Consider the following 15051-nt stretch of genomic DNA (forward strand, 5'->3'; position numbering starts at 1 on the left):
TTTCAAACTGAGAACAATCCAGGTGGAGGACTTGGAGGGATTCTGGAGAGACAAGACTAAATCCCAGTGCTTATGTGTATCATAAAGGAGAAAAGAAAGCACAGTGAGGGGAAAGGTACCTCTCCCAGTGGTCTCAGGTGATATCCATGGTGGAACATCACCCTGCTTAGTGTAACCTGCTCTGATCTGAGGGGCAGGAAATCCACAAAAAGGATCATTGCTGTTTCACATTGCAATGACTGTGAAGCCTTTCCTTTTAGCAGCATGGGACACACAGCATAAGGACTGAAGACTTGTGGGGGTGTAGTATACTCTTTTTTTTTGGGGGGGGGGGGGGGAAGAGAGTTCTCAAAACAATTCTTAGGAAAAGTCCCTGCCTCCCATATCAAATTTGTCCTGTGCTGGTACCTTGTTTTCATGGGTACTGCTAGCACAGTAGCTGGGTGTACTGGTGTAACATCTGCTAGCTTTTACTTGGTTTCGAAAGCTCTTGAGCTTTTTCTCTCCCACAAGTCTCATGTTAATGTGCCTTATATTCATGGCATGGATTACTGTGAGACTTCTGAAAGGTTGATTGAAAATGGGAAAGTGCAGAGGCAGCTCCTCTTAGTGATATGCTATCTTACACATCAAAAGAGCACAGATGAGAACATGAGAGATTGTAAAAACCCTCAGCTGGGAGGAGTTAGATAAACACTCACCAATGACCTGCCTGTTAAACTTTTCCAGCATGTGTGAGTCTGAGAGATAAAGGGAGCTATAAAGGGGGAAGCAGTTGGCAGGGAACCAGACCAAACTGACCACAGCTCCCAGGAGGTGGTGGCCCAGGTTTGAAGAGGTGCATTCCTGAGGAATCAGTATGGAGCCTGAGGAGTACAGACAGAGAGGTGAGTGATGCATGGCTCTTGCAAATAGCTAACATTTGCTTGTGGAGATCAGCTGTTGTAGGGCTGTCAGTGATACCCAAAATTAGGATGGGCTATATACTCTTTAAATGTGCACTCGGCCTTGAGACTTGGATCTCCTAAGGCAAAAATGTGTCCCAGGGTTGAGTTTAAATTAATGGATTTAGTGTCTGGGTAACTTAGCCTTTTTGGTCTTACATCTAAGATGCTGTGGGAAAGCCACAAAATGGTAATTCTGAATAAACTTGTGCTAAGGGGCTAGGCACAATAGGTTTTCACTGGCTTCACACCCTGAGACTGCAGTGGTACTTGGACTGTTCTGGAGATGGAGAGCCAACTTTGGAACAGGGCTGCAGGAGATTGCCTTAAAAAGTGGAGAAAGGGTGTAGAGCTATGCAGCTGATTTCAGAGGATGCAAAAGTGGGTTTGCTATAATGACAAGGAAGTGTAGGACATGAAAATTTAATTCCTGTGAAATACAGTTTCAGTTAATTTGTAGGCAAGAAAATCTAATCTTTCAGTAACCAAACAAACTACTTGTACCATGATTGGGTTTTAAAGGTACATTTGAACTATTTGATGATGGCACTGAAAAAGCCCTGTGAGCCTGTTTTAGAACATTATTAGATGGGACAAATAGGGTGTTGGAGGCAGGAGCTGGGAGCAGTATTCCGATGCTGTTGGAATCTCTGTCCAATGCTAAGGACAGATTGTGTGGAGTGTTAGTGTTTCCCTCACTGAAACTGAAACCACTGGTTTGCCTCTTCCAGGGAAAGAGATGGTGGATTACATTTGCCATTACCTAAGCAATGTGAGAGAGAGACGGGTGACTCCTGATGTACAGCCAGGTTACATGAGAGCCCAGCTGCCAGACTCTGCCCCAATGGACCCTGACAGCTGGGACAACATCTTTGGAGATATAGAGAAGATTATTATGCCAGGGGTAAGAAATAAAATATAGTCATGGCAGGAATAAGCCATTACTACTTGGGGTGAACACCAAATCCTGTGAAGGCACAGATTCTGCAGAACATTGTTCTAGATAAGTAAAGTATCCAAAAATGTAGCATGAATCTTGTAGATGTTATGTCCATAGTTGTGTTCCTAACTCCAATTTTAGGAGTTAGATTGTGAATGTATTTTTTAACTACTTTGTATATAACTCATATTTGCTTATAGGGAAACAAATTCAGCAGTATGAGAAAATCTTAAGCTTCACAATGTCTCTACCTGCTTAACCATATACTCTTAATTCCAGAGATGTGGAAACTGGGCACAGCAATGTGAAACAACTCTTGCCCAACTTCATGAACATACAAGGCTTGTCTCCTGTGCTTTGAATATAAAATTCTACTTCCTCTTGTACATGGATACTGCAGATTCTGCTAAGGGAATTCATATTACCAAATTGCATGTTTTATGTAAGAAGCTTTTTCAAAGCCTGTTCTCAAATTTTTTTGTAGATGTTTGCAGAAACTTGATCTGATGTAGGAGAGGCAATCAGATTACATGTACTTATGCTGGTGTCCCACACACAAGCTCATTCAGGTTTATAGGAGGGTTTATATAGTTGTAAAGTGCTGTATGTAGCTAAAGGCAACTTGTTGTTTGACAAAATGAGCAACTTTGTTGCAAGGATTACCTTTATAAAGATAAATATTTTGATAAATATTTCTGACTCTGGTCTTTCAAACATGGCACAACATTCTTTGCTGTTCAGAATCTTTGTCTGCCTGTTTAATTCAGATAAATGCTTTTGCTGTTATTTGCAATTTATCTGTTAATAATGCAGTGTTTTCATCTGCTAGTGCTGCTCCCCTGTTGATATTATCTGTGCAGCTCTCTGCTAGCAGATATAGAGTTGCATATATTATCTTACTGTAATGATTTTCTCTCACTTTAAACAGATAGTAACCACTACATCTCATGCAATATGAGATCTCATGCAATCATGAGATAGTAACCATTACATCTCATGAAAATTTTGTGACATTTTCAAACTGAACTTCTACCTAATTCTGTTCTAGGTAGTCCATTGGCAAAGTCCACACATGCATGCCTACTTTCCAGCTCTAACTTCCTGGCCTTCGCTCCTTGGAGATATGTTGGCTGACGCAATTAACTGCTTGGGATTCACATGGGTAAATTTTCTGGGGCTATTTTAGACATTCCTCTCCTGTGTGTAATATGCAAGAGCAGGTCTTAGTCATTCTTTCTTGTTCTTTCAGTAAAATTATTTGTTTTAACCAACTGTGTGTTGTTGCATAAATGAAAATTGTCACTTAAAAAAAAAACTCAAAAGAACATATAAGAACAAGCATTACCTAGTAGTAAGAGGTGAATGAAAAAAAATATACTAGAAATGTCTGTTTTCAAATTCTTTGCATATCCCACTGAGCATTGTTCCTTGTCATCTAGTCTCAGTGCCAAGACTCTTACACAAGCAGTGTAAGCAATAGAGCAGCCACCATCCATGACTGCAGGCTAGATTGGGCTCCATTCCAGTTCTCCTGCTCCTTTGAGAGAACACACTTCCTATTTTTCCTCTTCTGAAAATAATTGTTTGATATCCTGGGCCAGAATATCTACGTATTTTGTATCCTCCTGCAGCAGCTACAGAGCGCTACGTGCTTATGACTCTGCACACCACAGTAGTTTCTAAAGCCAGTGTTTTCCCCAGTCCCAAAGTTGCCCAGATTTTTAGATGTGTGTCTCTGTAAGAAAGTAGAAGCTCATAAACCTATAAGAAATTGGTTGGTGTGGTCTCTATGTAGCTGTATGAGATTAGCTTGTTGCTTCTCTTAGCTCTCAGTTGATGAGGGATCAGTGCCCAAAGTGAATTACAGCCTGATTCTCCTGTTTGAATTTTTCCTAGGCCTCCAGCCCAGCCTGTACAGAACTGGAAATGAATGTGATGGATTGGTTGGCTAAAATGCTGGGCCTTCCAAATAAATTCCTGCACCACCATCCTGATAGTGTGGGTGGAGGAGTATTACAGGTAGGGGAGATTAGAGATGGCCTTATCAACATTTGTTTTCAAGTGAATTTCTCTTTGGGTGATAGTTTTCCTAGGGACAAAACCAACAAAATTTTCTATATGGCTCTGAATCCAAATTTGGCATTATTTTCCCAAATTTTAGTATTAAAAGTGGTAGATTATAGAATAGAAACTGCTATTGCTTTTAGTGCTCTGTTATGGACAAACAGCAGGTATTCTTGTGGTCTTTTTAAAGATAAATGAGTCAGATTTAATTTCTTTCATCTGTTTCACATCACCAAATTTTGCACTAAAGTGATTCTTGCAAAATTAGAGAAGGAATCCTTATCACCATCCTTCTGCCACAGTCCTTAGCCACACAAGAAGTTATTTTTCCTTTTTCTCCTGTCTACTTTTTGTCTCTGAGAGGTGCAAGATCAAGGCCTGAGCTGTTACCTCCTTCCAGAAGGCATAAGCAAGAGTTCCCTGGAATCAGTGCTTCATCTTTGTTATTATAAGGGGCTTTGATCATGTTTGTAATTTCATGGGAAATACTATGTTTTATTTGTGGAACAAAAGGAAAACGTGGTTTATTTACTCCCCAGAACTCAGTGCTGCACGTTAAAATATACAGCAGTTAAAAGGCTTTGTTTTGTGTTGCTGGCGTAGAGAACTGCTCATCAGCTAATGACTCTCCACTGCGTCAGAGAAAAGCAGGAGTAGGAATAACAGAGGGGGTGGGCAGCTGGGCACTTCACTGATTTCAGCAGATCCCTGGCAAAATAGCAATGCAGTAGCAGTTGCAGTAAATGAGCAATGTCTTTGCAGAGCACTGTGAGTGAATCAACCTTGGTTGCACTGCTGGCAGCAAGGAAGAACAAAATTCTGGAGATGAAGGTTTCTGAGCCAGACACTGATGAGTCCTCGCTCAATTCTCGCCTCGTCGCTTATGCTTCTGATCAAGTAGGTTCTTATGATTCCAAGGAAGACAAATTGCTTCTGTTGTCTCACTCAGCCTTTGCCATGTGAAGTCACATTTCTGTACAACACCACAAGAGTTCCTCACAAGTGTGGGCCAGCTCCCCTAGTACTGCTTTCTGCAGATGGGGAAGCTGAATCAGTGTGAGGTGAGGTTTTTAGGGTCTTGGCAGTCCTCAAGAGATTGTTTCACATGACTGATTTCTGCACTTCCTTCCTCTTCTTCACAAAGCCTTACTCCAGGAGCTATGTGCTGAGCTCATGCTGTTCCTTCCCAGCCTCCTTCCCCTCAGAGACAGGCGTGCTCAAGGCACTGTTACCTAAATGCTGCTCCTGGCTGGGGGCTCCACTGTTGGCTTTTGCCAGCAAGCTTGTTCTGTCCTTGGCTTCCTGAGCCGGGCAGTTATAGTCCCCTGGGAAAACAGGAGAGACGCTCGTGCTCAGTCTCTCTTAGTATAACTAAAAGGACTGTGTCTTGTAAGGTGTTTTGCTCTATCCAGAAGTAAACACGCTTCAGGGGATTTATCTTCTTATGGCAGGGAGGGGGGAATAAACTGAGGTTGATTCATTTCTAGAGGCTCCTTTGAGAGCTGAGTTATGACAAATGGCCCTCCAAACACAAGATGAGGGTGCCTATTGTTATATTTTAGAAACCAGTACTCAAGTAAAATGAAGCATTCTTTGGAATTACATTGTACAATTTCTTACAGTTACTCACAAAGAAGATGCCTTCAGACTTGTATTAATAGGGATTACAATAAGGTCGTTATCTTTGTATTTCTTGCCACCACTGTCTTTCATAAAGCCATAACATACCACAGCTGTTTAGCCTCAGAACTTGAGTTCTTACTGTTTTTCTTATTTTAAAGGCACATTCCTCTGTAGAAAAGGCTGGCTTGATTTCTCTTGTGAAGATAAAATTTCTGCCTGTGGATGAGAACTTTTCCCTCAGAGGTGAAACTTTGAAGAAAGCCATTGCAGAAGACAGAAAAAAAGGCCTAGTGCCAGTCTTTGTATGTTCAACTTTCTGGCTGGGGGTATTGACATAGTGTTATATTCTTAATGTCAACATGAAATTACATATTAAAAATTTTCTGTTGTGTTAAAATACATTAGCTGAAGGTTCAAATGTGTACAAGAATTTCTATTTTATTAAATAAAAAGTTTTAATGTTTTGACTGCCTGCAATAAGATGCCCACATTTAAAGTGTTACATCCATGTATTAAAAGAAACCAAATCCATTTTAACAGATTTGTTTTTTTCTAGGTTTGTGCAACTTTGGGTACAACTGGTGTCTGTGCTTTTGACAATCTCTCAGAATTGGGTCCAGTTTGTAAGTGTTCTGGTTTGTTTTTATTTTTTTTTTCCCTGAGTTTGATCTATGAAAGTATCTAGAAGATAGGCTTAGACTTTTTATACCAAAATGAAGGAGAGCTGAGTTTTTCAGACATGTCTCAGGAATGACTGAAGTCAGTACAAGACTGCAGTGATTTCTTTAAGATTTAGATTAGGATGCTGAAATTCATTCTAGTCTTAGACTTTTTATACCAAAATGAAGGAGAGCTGAGTTTTTCAGACATGTCTCAGGAATGACTGAAGTCAGTACAAGACTGCAGTGATTTCTTTAAGATTTAGATTAGGATGCTGAAATTCATTCTATTTGAGATGGATGGAATTTGCCAAGTTGATAAATCTTTAATGTGGTTATTCAGGAAATACAGACTGTGTGGTACTGTTGTAGGATGGACACATTAATATTTAATCTAGCAAAGGAGTTCTGAAGGTAGATTCTGGTAGGGCATCCTGTGGCTCAAACAATATATGTAAATTTGTCATGGTTGCAAATTCTATTCCAGCATAAATTTGGACCAGCAGCTACTGAAGATCTGAGGATCTTTCTTTTATGGGTCAGATTGTGGCTTCTATTTCTTGGCCTTTTTTTGCTTGCCACTATATCTTTATTTTGGCTTTGTGCAACTGAGGGGTACTGGGGAATTTCACTTAGTGAAAGAGCAAGTGAGAGAAATCAAATGCTAAAAAGACTCACTCACATAAAATATAGAATAGTGAATTTTATTACAGAGTCCGCCTGGTTTCAGCATTATCCTATAGTTTGACATTATGGATCCACACTTTAGAATAAAACTAGGTTGTCAATTGCTTGTCTGTCTCCTCCAAAACACTGCACCTGGTTTGCAGAGAGGAGAGATTAGCATGCACTTTGATTCCCTACATCCCTTACATAACAACAATCTCAATTCCAACAGGTGATGCTGAGGGACTCTGGCTCCATATTGATGCTGCATATGCAGGAACAGCATTTATATGTCCTGAATTTCGATTGTTTTTGGATGGAATTGAATATGCAGATTCCTTTACTTTTAATCCTTCTAAGTGGATGATGGTCCATTTTGACTGCACTGGATTTTGGTGAGTATTGTCTAAACACAAACAACACCAAAAGGACAACTTGTAAATTGCAAAGTTTTTCTCTGCACTTACTTTGCTAAATCTAGTTCCTTCTGTCAACCCATAGGGTTAAAGATAAATACAAGTTGCATCAAACCTTCAGTGTTAACCCTGTCTACCTCAGACATGCCAATTCAGGAGCTGCAATTGACTTCATGGTAAGTTATTATTTAAGTTGATATTTTATATTGCCTATAAAGTTTTCAATTAGACTGTGAAATTTTTCTCACATTCTGGAGTATGCTTATCTTATAGCTGGTCTTACTATGTAAACCAAATTGTACTGAGTTCCTAATGCAGAGAACGTAGCGAAAGTAGCAAGACTTTGCAGTAAGCTCTGGTCATGAAAATTAATTCTAAAATTGTTTTCAGATTGAAATACTTAAGATTTTTACATAGATGCAGATCCAGCCTTGCCTTTCTAATGCAAAGGGTCATTTCTGTGTATTGTGTTGCTGTAGTAATTCCTACTGATGCCATTTTGGTTGGATTTCTTGTATCTCTGATATGTAATAAAAGAGAGAAAGGAGTAAACAATGGAAAAGCCATGCGCTGAAGCAGTAGGAGAATGAATTACATTTTTTCTTCAGATTAAGGTATTCGTAGGAGAGCTAAGAGATATTTCACTGCAGATACATCTTACAGCAGATTTCAGTACAGTAATACAAAGGAATATTCACTGCCAATTATTTCTGCTATGATCTCACCCTAGTCCTGAAAAGATAATTGTTTTCTTGAAATCAATAGTGCTTTTCACTGGTGGAGAGATGGAGGGATGGAAAAAAGGATATTGAGTCCCTCTTGTGGTTAAATTGGATCCTGCACGTGATTGTGCAGCTTCCCTGAAATACTCCTTTATACGTTTCCTCACTCTTTTCCTCGGAGCAGGTGTTGCTTTGTCTGGAACTGTCTAGCCCAATATCAAATCTTGCTATTTATAGTTGGTTTGGGAAAATGTTCAGGAAATTACAGGAGCTGAAGCGATCACTAGCCAGTCCTAAAGTATAAATGACCACATATTAAATTGATTATGCTCTTAAATGCAAAAAGTTGTTGTTATAAGCTGGTAATTAATTTAAAATTCTATGCATATCTAAGCCATAAATTAAGGGGAATAGCCAATACCTTATTTTTGCAAATAATTGAAAAAATGGTGACACAGTGTTTCTTTGATGGCTGTTTCCTAGGCTGTTCAGATTTTCAGTAATATGACACTATTCATCTCAAGAGAGGTTTCTGACCTGAGTCTGAAGCAAGAGGTGGAAGGGGAACTCTCCTTTCTGTTGTTTCTGCACTCACTGATGCACAGCTCTGTTTTCACAGCACTGGCAGATTCCACTGAGTCGTCGATTTCGTTCTTTGAAGCTGTGGTTCGTGCTTCGTTCATTTGGGGTGAAAAAGCTTCAAGCTCATGTCCGACAGGTGTGTGAATTACCAATGTGTTGTGTTCAGTTCTTGGTAGGTGAAATTAGTGCACTCAGAGATGCAGAGATGAGAAACAGAAATCCTCTCACACACAAAGCTTGCATGTGAATTCTAAATGCGTGCTGGTTTTACTCTAAAATAATCTGTAAAGATTGACTGTGTGGATAAAACATTTCCTGTCCCCTTCTTGACAGCACTGGCCAATGGAAAGGGACTTGGTCACTGCCTTCTGCACTTTACTGAGCCCTAATCTGGAGAAGCTTTCTTTGAGGTCAAGTGGCAGCTGTTTGGGAGGCAGGCTGTGAGGAATAACTGAGCCACCACTGTGAAAATGTACAGGCTTAAGACTTTGAGGAGTGTAAATACGAGGGGTCACATTGTGGCTCAATGGTTGCTGCAAAAAGGACTCTAATATGAGAAAGCACATTCTGTCTTCAAACCTCCTATATTAAATCCCTATGTATAGGCCAGTTATTCATGTTCATTGTCAAGGGTTTGGGCAAATAGAGACAGACTTTAAAATTCTTAGCTTTGATGTCGTCTTTCTGTTTGCTTTTTTTCGTGCATTGGAGTGATGTGTTTTAGTAAGGAAAGGAATTCCTTTTAACTACCCAGTTTAGCATCTTACAAGTGGGTTTGTGACAAACAAATAGATGACTTTTTTTCCCCCTTAATTGTAGGGTACTGAAACAGCCAAATTCTTTGAATCCCTGGTTAAAAGTGACCCACTCTTTGAAATTCCTGCCAAGAGACATCTTGGGCTGGTTGTATTTCGCCTAAAGGTAAAGATTGGCCCTTTTGCACATCCCTTTGGAATGAGCTGACCACAGCTGATCTCTCCTCAGACATTAATAACTGTGAATATATTTCCATTTAAGAATTTGTGATTGCTATTCTTAGATATGTTTGGATGTCACTGGAAGTTCTAACTATAGTATTTTTTTATTATTCATATTTAAAACAGGGTCCCAATTGGCTGACAGAAAAACTCCTGAAAGAACTAAGCCGTTCTGGCAGACTCTTCCTCATTCCAGCAACCATCCATGACAAGTTCATCATCCGCTTTACTGTGACATCTCAGTTCACAACCAGGGAAGATATTCTGCAGGACTGGAGCATCATTCAACACACTGCAGCCCAAATCATTGGCCAGAATTATGGGTTGCACTACATCAGTTCTGGTGATGGAGCAGGAATCCCCACTACAATAGTTCAGCCTACTTCTGATGCCATTAGCAATGTTCCTCAGCTTTACTTAGATGAAGGGAAATACAAAACACCTTCTAGGAAAACAGTAGTACAGCCTAAGAAATTATCAGTAAGTCCCAGTCAGTGTGTGATTAGTCAGCAAGTAAAAGGTCAAGAGGATCCTCTGGATGACTGTTTTCCAGAAGATGTCCAAAATGTTACCAAACATAAGTTAACCTCTTTTTTATTCAGTTATTTATCTGTTCAAGGCAAGAAAAGGACAGGACGTTCCCTTAGCTGCACCAGTGTGCCAGTGACTGGTAATCTGGAGCAATGTAACCCCAAAGCAGCAGCCACTGACAAGAAGGAGTCTCGTGCAAATGCCAGAGTTCTTTCCAGGCTGCCTGAAGACATGATGATGTTCAAAAAAGGTGCCTTTAAAAAACTAATTAAATTCTACAGTGTCCCAAGCTTTCCAGAGTGTAGCATTCAGTGTGGCCTTCAGCTGCCTTGTTGTCCTCTGCAGGCCATTGTTTAACAAGTAAGAGAGCTTGGTCCTTAGAAAGAGAACCAAAGTTTGCTTATTCACATGCAATACTACCAGTTCTTTTGTTCAAAATGTAAACAGTGGCAATGACCACTGAGAAAATGCCTGTGCTTTTACTGGTGAAAACCTCATGTATTTATAGATTAAAGTGTCAAATAAATCTTGTAGGCCTATAACATGAAACCTTCTGTTTTGTAGACTGTGGTAAAGAAAATGCCAATTTCTACCTTACCAGTCCTGGTAATCCAGCTGGAAACCACTTTAGGCTGGAAGCACTTTGACAAAGTATGTTGGCCCCAGGAGGTGATAAACAATCCAGGTCTCTATTTGCACCACTGTGGTTCTTTTTGGTTTTTTTTTTTTTTTTTTTTTTGGAGATGGGGTGATGTTGATACCTTGACTTAAACTCTCTAGACTGATGTGAGGATCTGTGTGTGCAGACAATGCCAACATCAGTTTTGAACTGTGTGGAAAGAAGGGTGTAACCTCTAAGAGATTTTGCTGCAGGAGGACAATTTTCCCAGAGTTAAACACACCAGCCCTGCCAGCCCCCCTGTTCTAATCAGCTGAGGGAGGCTTTGTGCAGCCATGTTGCAAAACAGTTGCCCTTGCAAAGCACCTGTGGCTTTTCTCAGTATTACCTAAGGTCTGTACATCCAAATGCATGAGGAAAGAGAGAAGGGTCTCTATACAGCAAACAAATGTTTTGCTACAAGAGACCAGTGATTTATGTATAAAAAATTGGCGGGGGGGGGGTGTGTGTGTGTGAAAAATCTATTAAGGAAAAATTTAAATTTAGGAATAGTACAGTTGAGTCAGGAAACATGGTGACTGATGGACTTAATTCTGGGAAAGCACTGCTAGATGCTCACTGCTTTCCTTGCAGTAGTTTCCAGACACCTACAGTCACCCTGTCTTGAAGGTAGTGCACCCAGACAGATGGATCTTCTCTCTGATCCAGAACTATTCCTAGGTTATATAAACAATGAGCCTGGTTAATGTCTAGACCCTTATACAAAATCAGCTAAGATATAGGTGGATTTGGAGTAGTTCGGCTTCATTAAGACAATCTCATATTCACACTTTATTTCTGCTAAAAAATCAATAAACATTTTTCATATCACTTTTAATAGTGCAATTAAATCTTCTTGTTTACACAATAAAGCAATAAACAGGATGGCAGTCCCTTTGTGCCTAGTCTTGGATGTTTAAATTTATATTCAGCAATAGGAAGTGCCCTGAGTTGGACACTTGTAATTTAAAAGCATAATTAATGTGCTAGTGAGTAACAAAAGTGTGATAAAATTTTAGAAAATTACTGAAAGGCTTTTTCCTCACTTCCTGTCCTTTCTTCCACCTGTTTCTTTTAATATGTAATTTATTAGTATTTTATTAGATACTAAGAATATTTTAAAATATATTATGGCTTTTTGACTTGGAATACATCCTTGAAAGGATAAGACCTTCCTGTCAGCAGCAGACTAGTGTATTTATGCAAAATAAGTATGTTGGCTCTATGTCTTTCAGGAAATACAGGGCAGAGGGCACTGCAGTAGATGGGAAGAAGTCAAAAATGATTATGGAATGCTGGAATTCCAAAACACTGTTTCAAGGAGTGATTCAAGAAAGAAATTCGAACCATTGAGCAAAGATAAATAATGTGCATAAATTGCAAGGAGACTGTGGACCTGATCTCTGTCCTGGCTTATGGTTATCATAAGGTGCTACAAAGACTGATTGATCCCTTTTTTCTTACTAAATTCTTAACTGCAGTTCTACTACTGTGACATTCATTTTAGGCAAAAATATTTTTGGAATTAAGGAGGAACTGATATAATTGCAGTGATCCAAACCATCTATGAAGCACCTATGAGTAGTTACCCTGTGCAGACAATAGCTTAAGTGCATCACTCTTTAACCACTCACATTAACACTTTTACCTGGGGATCACCTGGCTTGGGTTAGGATATTTTGGCTACATAACCCCCAAAACTCACACTACCCAAAACACAGGTCCATAGGTTTCTGGAGAACTCCTCCTTTTTGGTGTGCAGCTGAAGTGCTCACATAAGGTAAGTGTTTTCTCTATCCATTTTACCAGAATGTCAGTAATGGATTGCCATTACTCTCCTATGCAAAAGAATGATTAATTCAAGCCAAAACCTCCTTTGTTTTCCTTGAAAAAAGTTAATGTTAGTCTGTAATGAAAGACTACAGACCTCATTAGAAAAGGTTTTTGTTGGGCTTCCCCCTTTCCCTTTAGGGTTAAATTTTCAGCAAAATGTAACAAATGTTCCCTGTTATTTAGTTAGCAAACAACAAGAAAAGTTGTTTAATGATGCCTGTGGCATACTGCATAGCTTATGCAAATATCTAATGACCTGGCACCCTAGAGGTAAATAACCCCCAATAAACTTTCACTGAGATAAATTGCCCTTCAATAAACTTTGAAATCCATATTTTATTGTAGAGATAAGTTACTTTAATTACATAAGAACTATATTATTGAATTCAGCATAATTATTTCCTTAGTTACTTAATTATTTCCTTAGTTACTTAATTATTTACTTAGTTACAATCCTGAAGCAAACTCCAGGAATTTCACATTTCACCCTTCTGACTGGACCTAGTGACTGGGGCTCAGTACTTCTTGGTTCTAAACAGCCATTACTGTGAATAAGGATGGGTTTTCCTTTCTTACTTTTAAAAAAATAATTATTTTTAATTTTATATTTTGTTATGTGCCACTAAGGGGACAAATTTCTTCCCTCTTGCTCAGCCTTCTACTGCCCTTTTGTGTCAAATCTGATACTTTCCAGCACAAGGTGAATGGATTCAGGTTGTTGATCTGCCAGGAAACTTTTTCACTGCAGGCTTTCTTTCCCTTTGCTGCCAGGGGAGCTGTGGCCAGCCCTAATGCAGCACCAGTGCTGGGTGTCAGAGCAGGGTGGGCAGGAGCACATCCCTGCACTGCAGTGGGGCTCACAGCTCCTGCAGCTGGGACCCCAGCCCCTGGGCTGCCCCTCCTGCTCCCACACTGCTCCCAGGGGCTGCAACACAGGGCACTGAGTGACAGCTGTTCAGGGCTGAAAATTAACTGGATAAATTTGGACTATCACTAGACATTAGCATTTTTGTAAGTTAGAGGGGTTTTACTCTTCTCCTGTAACAGTTACAGTTTCAAACTGGTGCCACAGGAATTTTTTAGAAGTTGCTTCACAATTGTAAATACTACAGAACATTTTTAGAAGCTTGATATGTGATGGCATATCTCCTGCCTGGGAAAAGCAGGAGAAATTAGTAGACCCTGTTAGCTAGGGTCACAGACAGTATTTCCAAATTATTGTTGAATTTCCATAACTAATTCCAGCTTCCTGCTCAGAGTGTGTAGCAGTTTTGTGCTATGGTCCTTCAATGGACTTTCTGAAGAAGTTTTTCTGTGTAACCTTTTCTTCTTCAGTTACATCTCTGACTTTCTAACATGGGATGTGGCTTTAGTTCTGTAACTTCAGTAGGGAGTTGTAATCAGCAGCCTGGAGAGCTGAAACCCTCAGGTTTATTGATTGTGAATGGAACATTTTGAAGGACCTTTGTCTGCCTTATTATTCAGGGCTAATTTGTTTTAAAACTTGTAAATCTTCACACAATAAATACTTGATTTGCTCACCAGCTTTTACACAATATATTGTTTTTCTAAGCTATTCCTTGACATAAACATTTTCCACTGTTCTCCAGCTACATGTTTCTCACAAAGATTTTCTGCTCAAGGCTTTGCAGGTTTTGCCAAAAGACGAAGATATCTTGATGTGATCCACGAGATGTCACCAGAGGGCAACAAGTAACTGGAAGTTTGTTTTAAATTTAGATTCAGACTCAATGTACAGTTAATTAAGAGAAAGGTACCTAGAAAGAGAGCATGGGAAAGCCCAGCACTCCTCATGCTGGCTGACATAGGATGCTCCAGGCTGCAGCATTTTCTGTGCAGACAACCTCTTCTCTTTTTTCTGTTTTGTTATGGTGTAACAGGAGCCTTCACTGATCAAATAGGAATACACCATTCCAGCCAGCTCAAGGGACAATAATCATACCCCAAAGCAACACTTACCTAATTACTGAGGAATGGCAGGGAGATGGGACTCAGACTGGATGGCTGGTGGCTTCAGTGAACCCTGTAAGAGGTCAGCTGGGTTTGTTCTTTCTTTGTTTGTTTCACCTGAGCATTCCCATGGAAAATCCCAGCTGGGTATTTTTCAGGATTGCTAAATTGGAGCCTTCAAGGTTCATTTTTCATTTTCAAATGTCCTTCTGTCACCTTTTAAATTAATGGCTACTACAGTATCTACTAAAGGCTTATTTGGAGATTTACCACAGTTTTTTCTCTAAGGTTTCAATCAGATGAGACAGGTTGACCTGATCTAATTAATTGGTGCTGCCAAAAGGGGTCATTCTGTTTCCCTGTCCTCCTTATGTGACCTTCTAGTTCCACTGCCTCCCTTGCTCCAGCTCTGATGCTCTTCTGACAGTTTAGTGGTGGATTCAGCTCACTAAGCCAGCAAAAAGA

General features: G+C 39.8%; 1 protein-coding gene across 3 annotated transcripts; it reads left to right on the plus strand.

Annotated features, from left to right (window-relative positions):
- Window positions 1–713: 713 nt before the first annotated feature.
- HDC (histidine decarboxylase) lies at window positions 714–10670 on the plus strand. 3 transcript variants are annotated; one of them, XM_031505728.3, is made up of 12 exons: window positions 714–887; window positions 1676–1848; window positions 2933–3046; window positions 3781–3903; window positions 4711–4845; window positions 5730–5873; window positions 6128–6194; window positions 7129–7291; window positions 7398–7488; window positions 8654–8752; window positions 9436–9537; window positions 9720–10670. In XM_031505728.3, the coding sequence occupies exons 1-12, from the start codon at window positions 860–862 to the stop codon at window positions 10479–10481; spliced, it is 2001 nt and encodes a 666-aa protein (XP_031361588.2). In that variant the 5' UTR covers window positions 714–859; the 3' UTR covers window positions 10482–10670. The 3 variants fall into 3 exon arrangements, with proteins under 3 accessions (XP_031361588.2, XP_085444916.1, XP_085444917.1); XM_085588790.1 differs by having other exon boundaries at window positions 5730–5897; window positions 9720–10624; XM_085588791.1 differs by lacking the exons at window positions 714–887; window positions 1676–1848 and adding an exon at window positions 2183–2326 and having other exon boundaries at window positions 5730–5897; window positions 9720–10624.
- The last annotated feature ends 4381 nt before the right edge of the window (window positions 10671–15051 follow it).

This window comes from Lonchura striata, chromosome 10, assembly GCF_050655825.1.
Source record: "Lonchura striata isolate lonStrDom1 chromosome 10, ASM5065582v1, whole genome shotgun sequence".
Taxonomy (NCBI): Eukaryota; Metazoa; Chordata; class Aves; order Passeriformes; family Estrildidae; genus Lonchura; species Lonchura striata.

Excerpts from the sequence above, each read along its gene's own strand:
- HDC (XM_085588790.1), top strand. The coding sequence starts at position 860 with ATGGAGCCTGAGGAGTACAGACAGAGAG. Across the intron at positions 888-1,675 it reads TGAGGAGTACAGACAGAGAG|GGAAAGAGATGGTGGATTAC; the intron begins GTGAGTGATGCA and ends TGCCTCTTCCAG. Across the intron at positions 1,849-2,932 it reads AGAAGATTATTATGCCAGGG|GTAGTCCATTGGCAAAGTCC; the intron begins GTAAGAAATAAA and ends ATTCTGTTCTAG.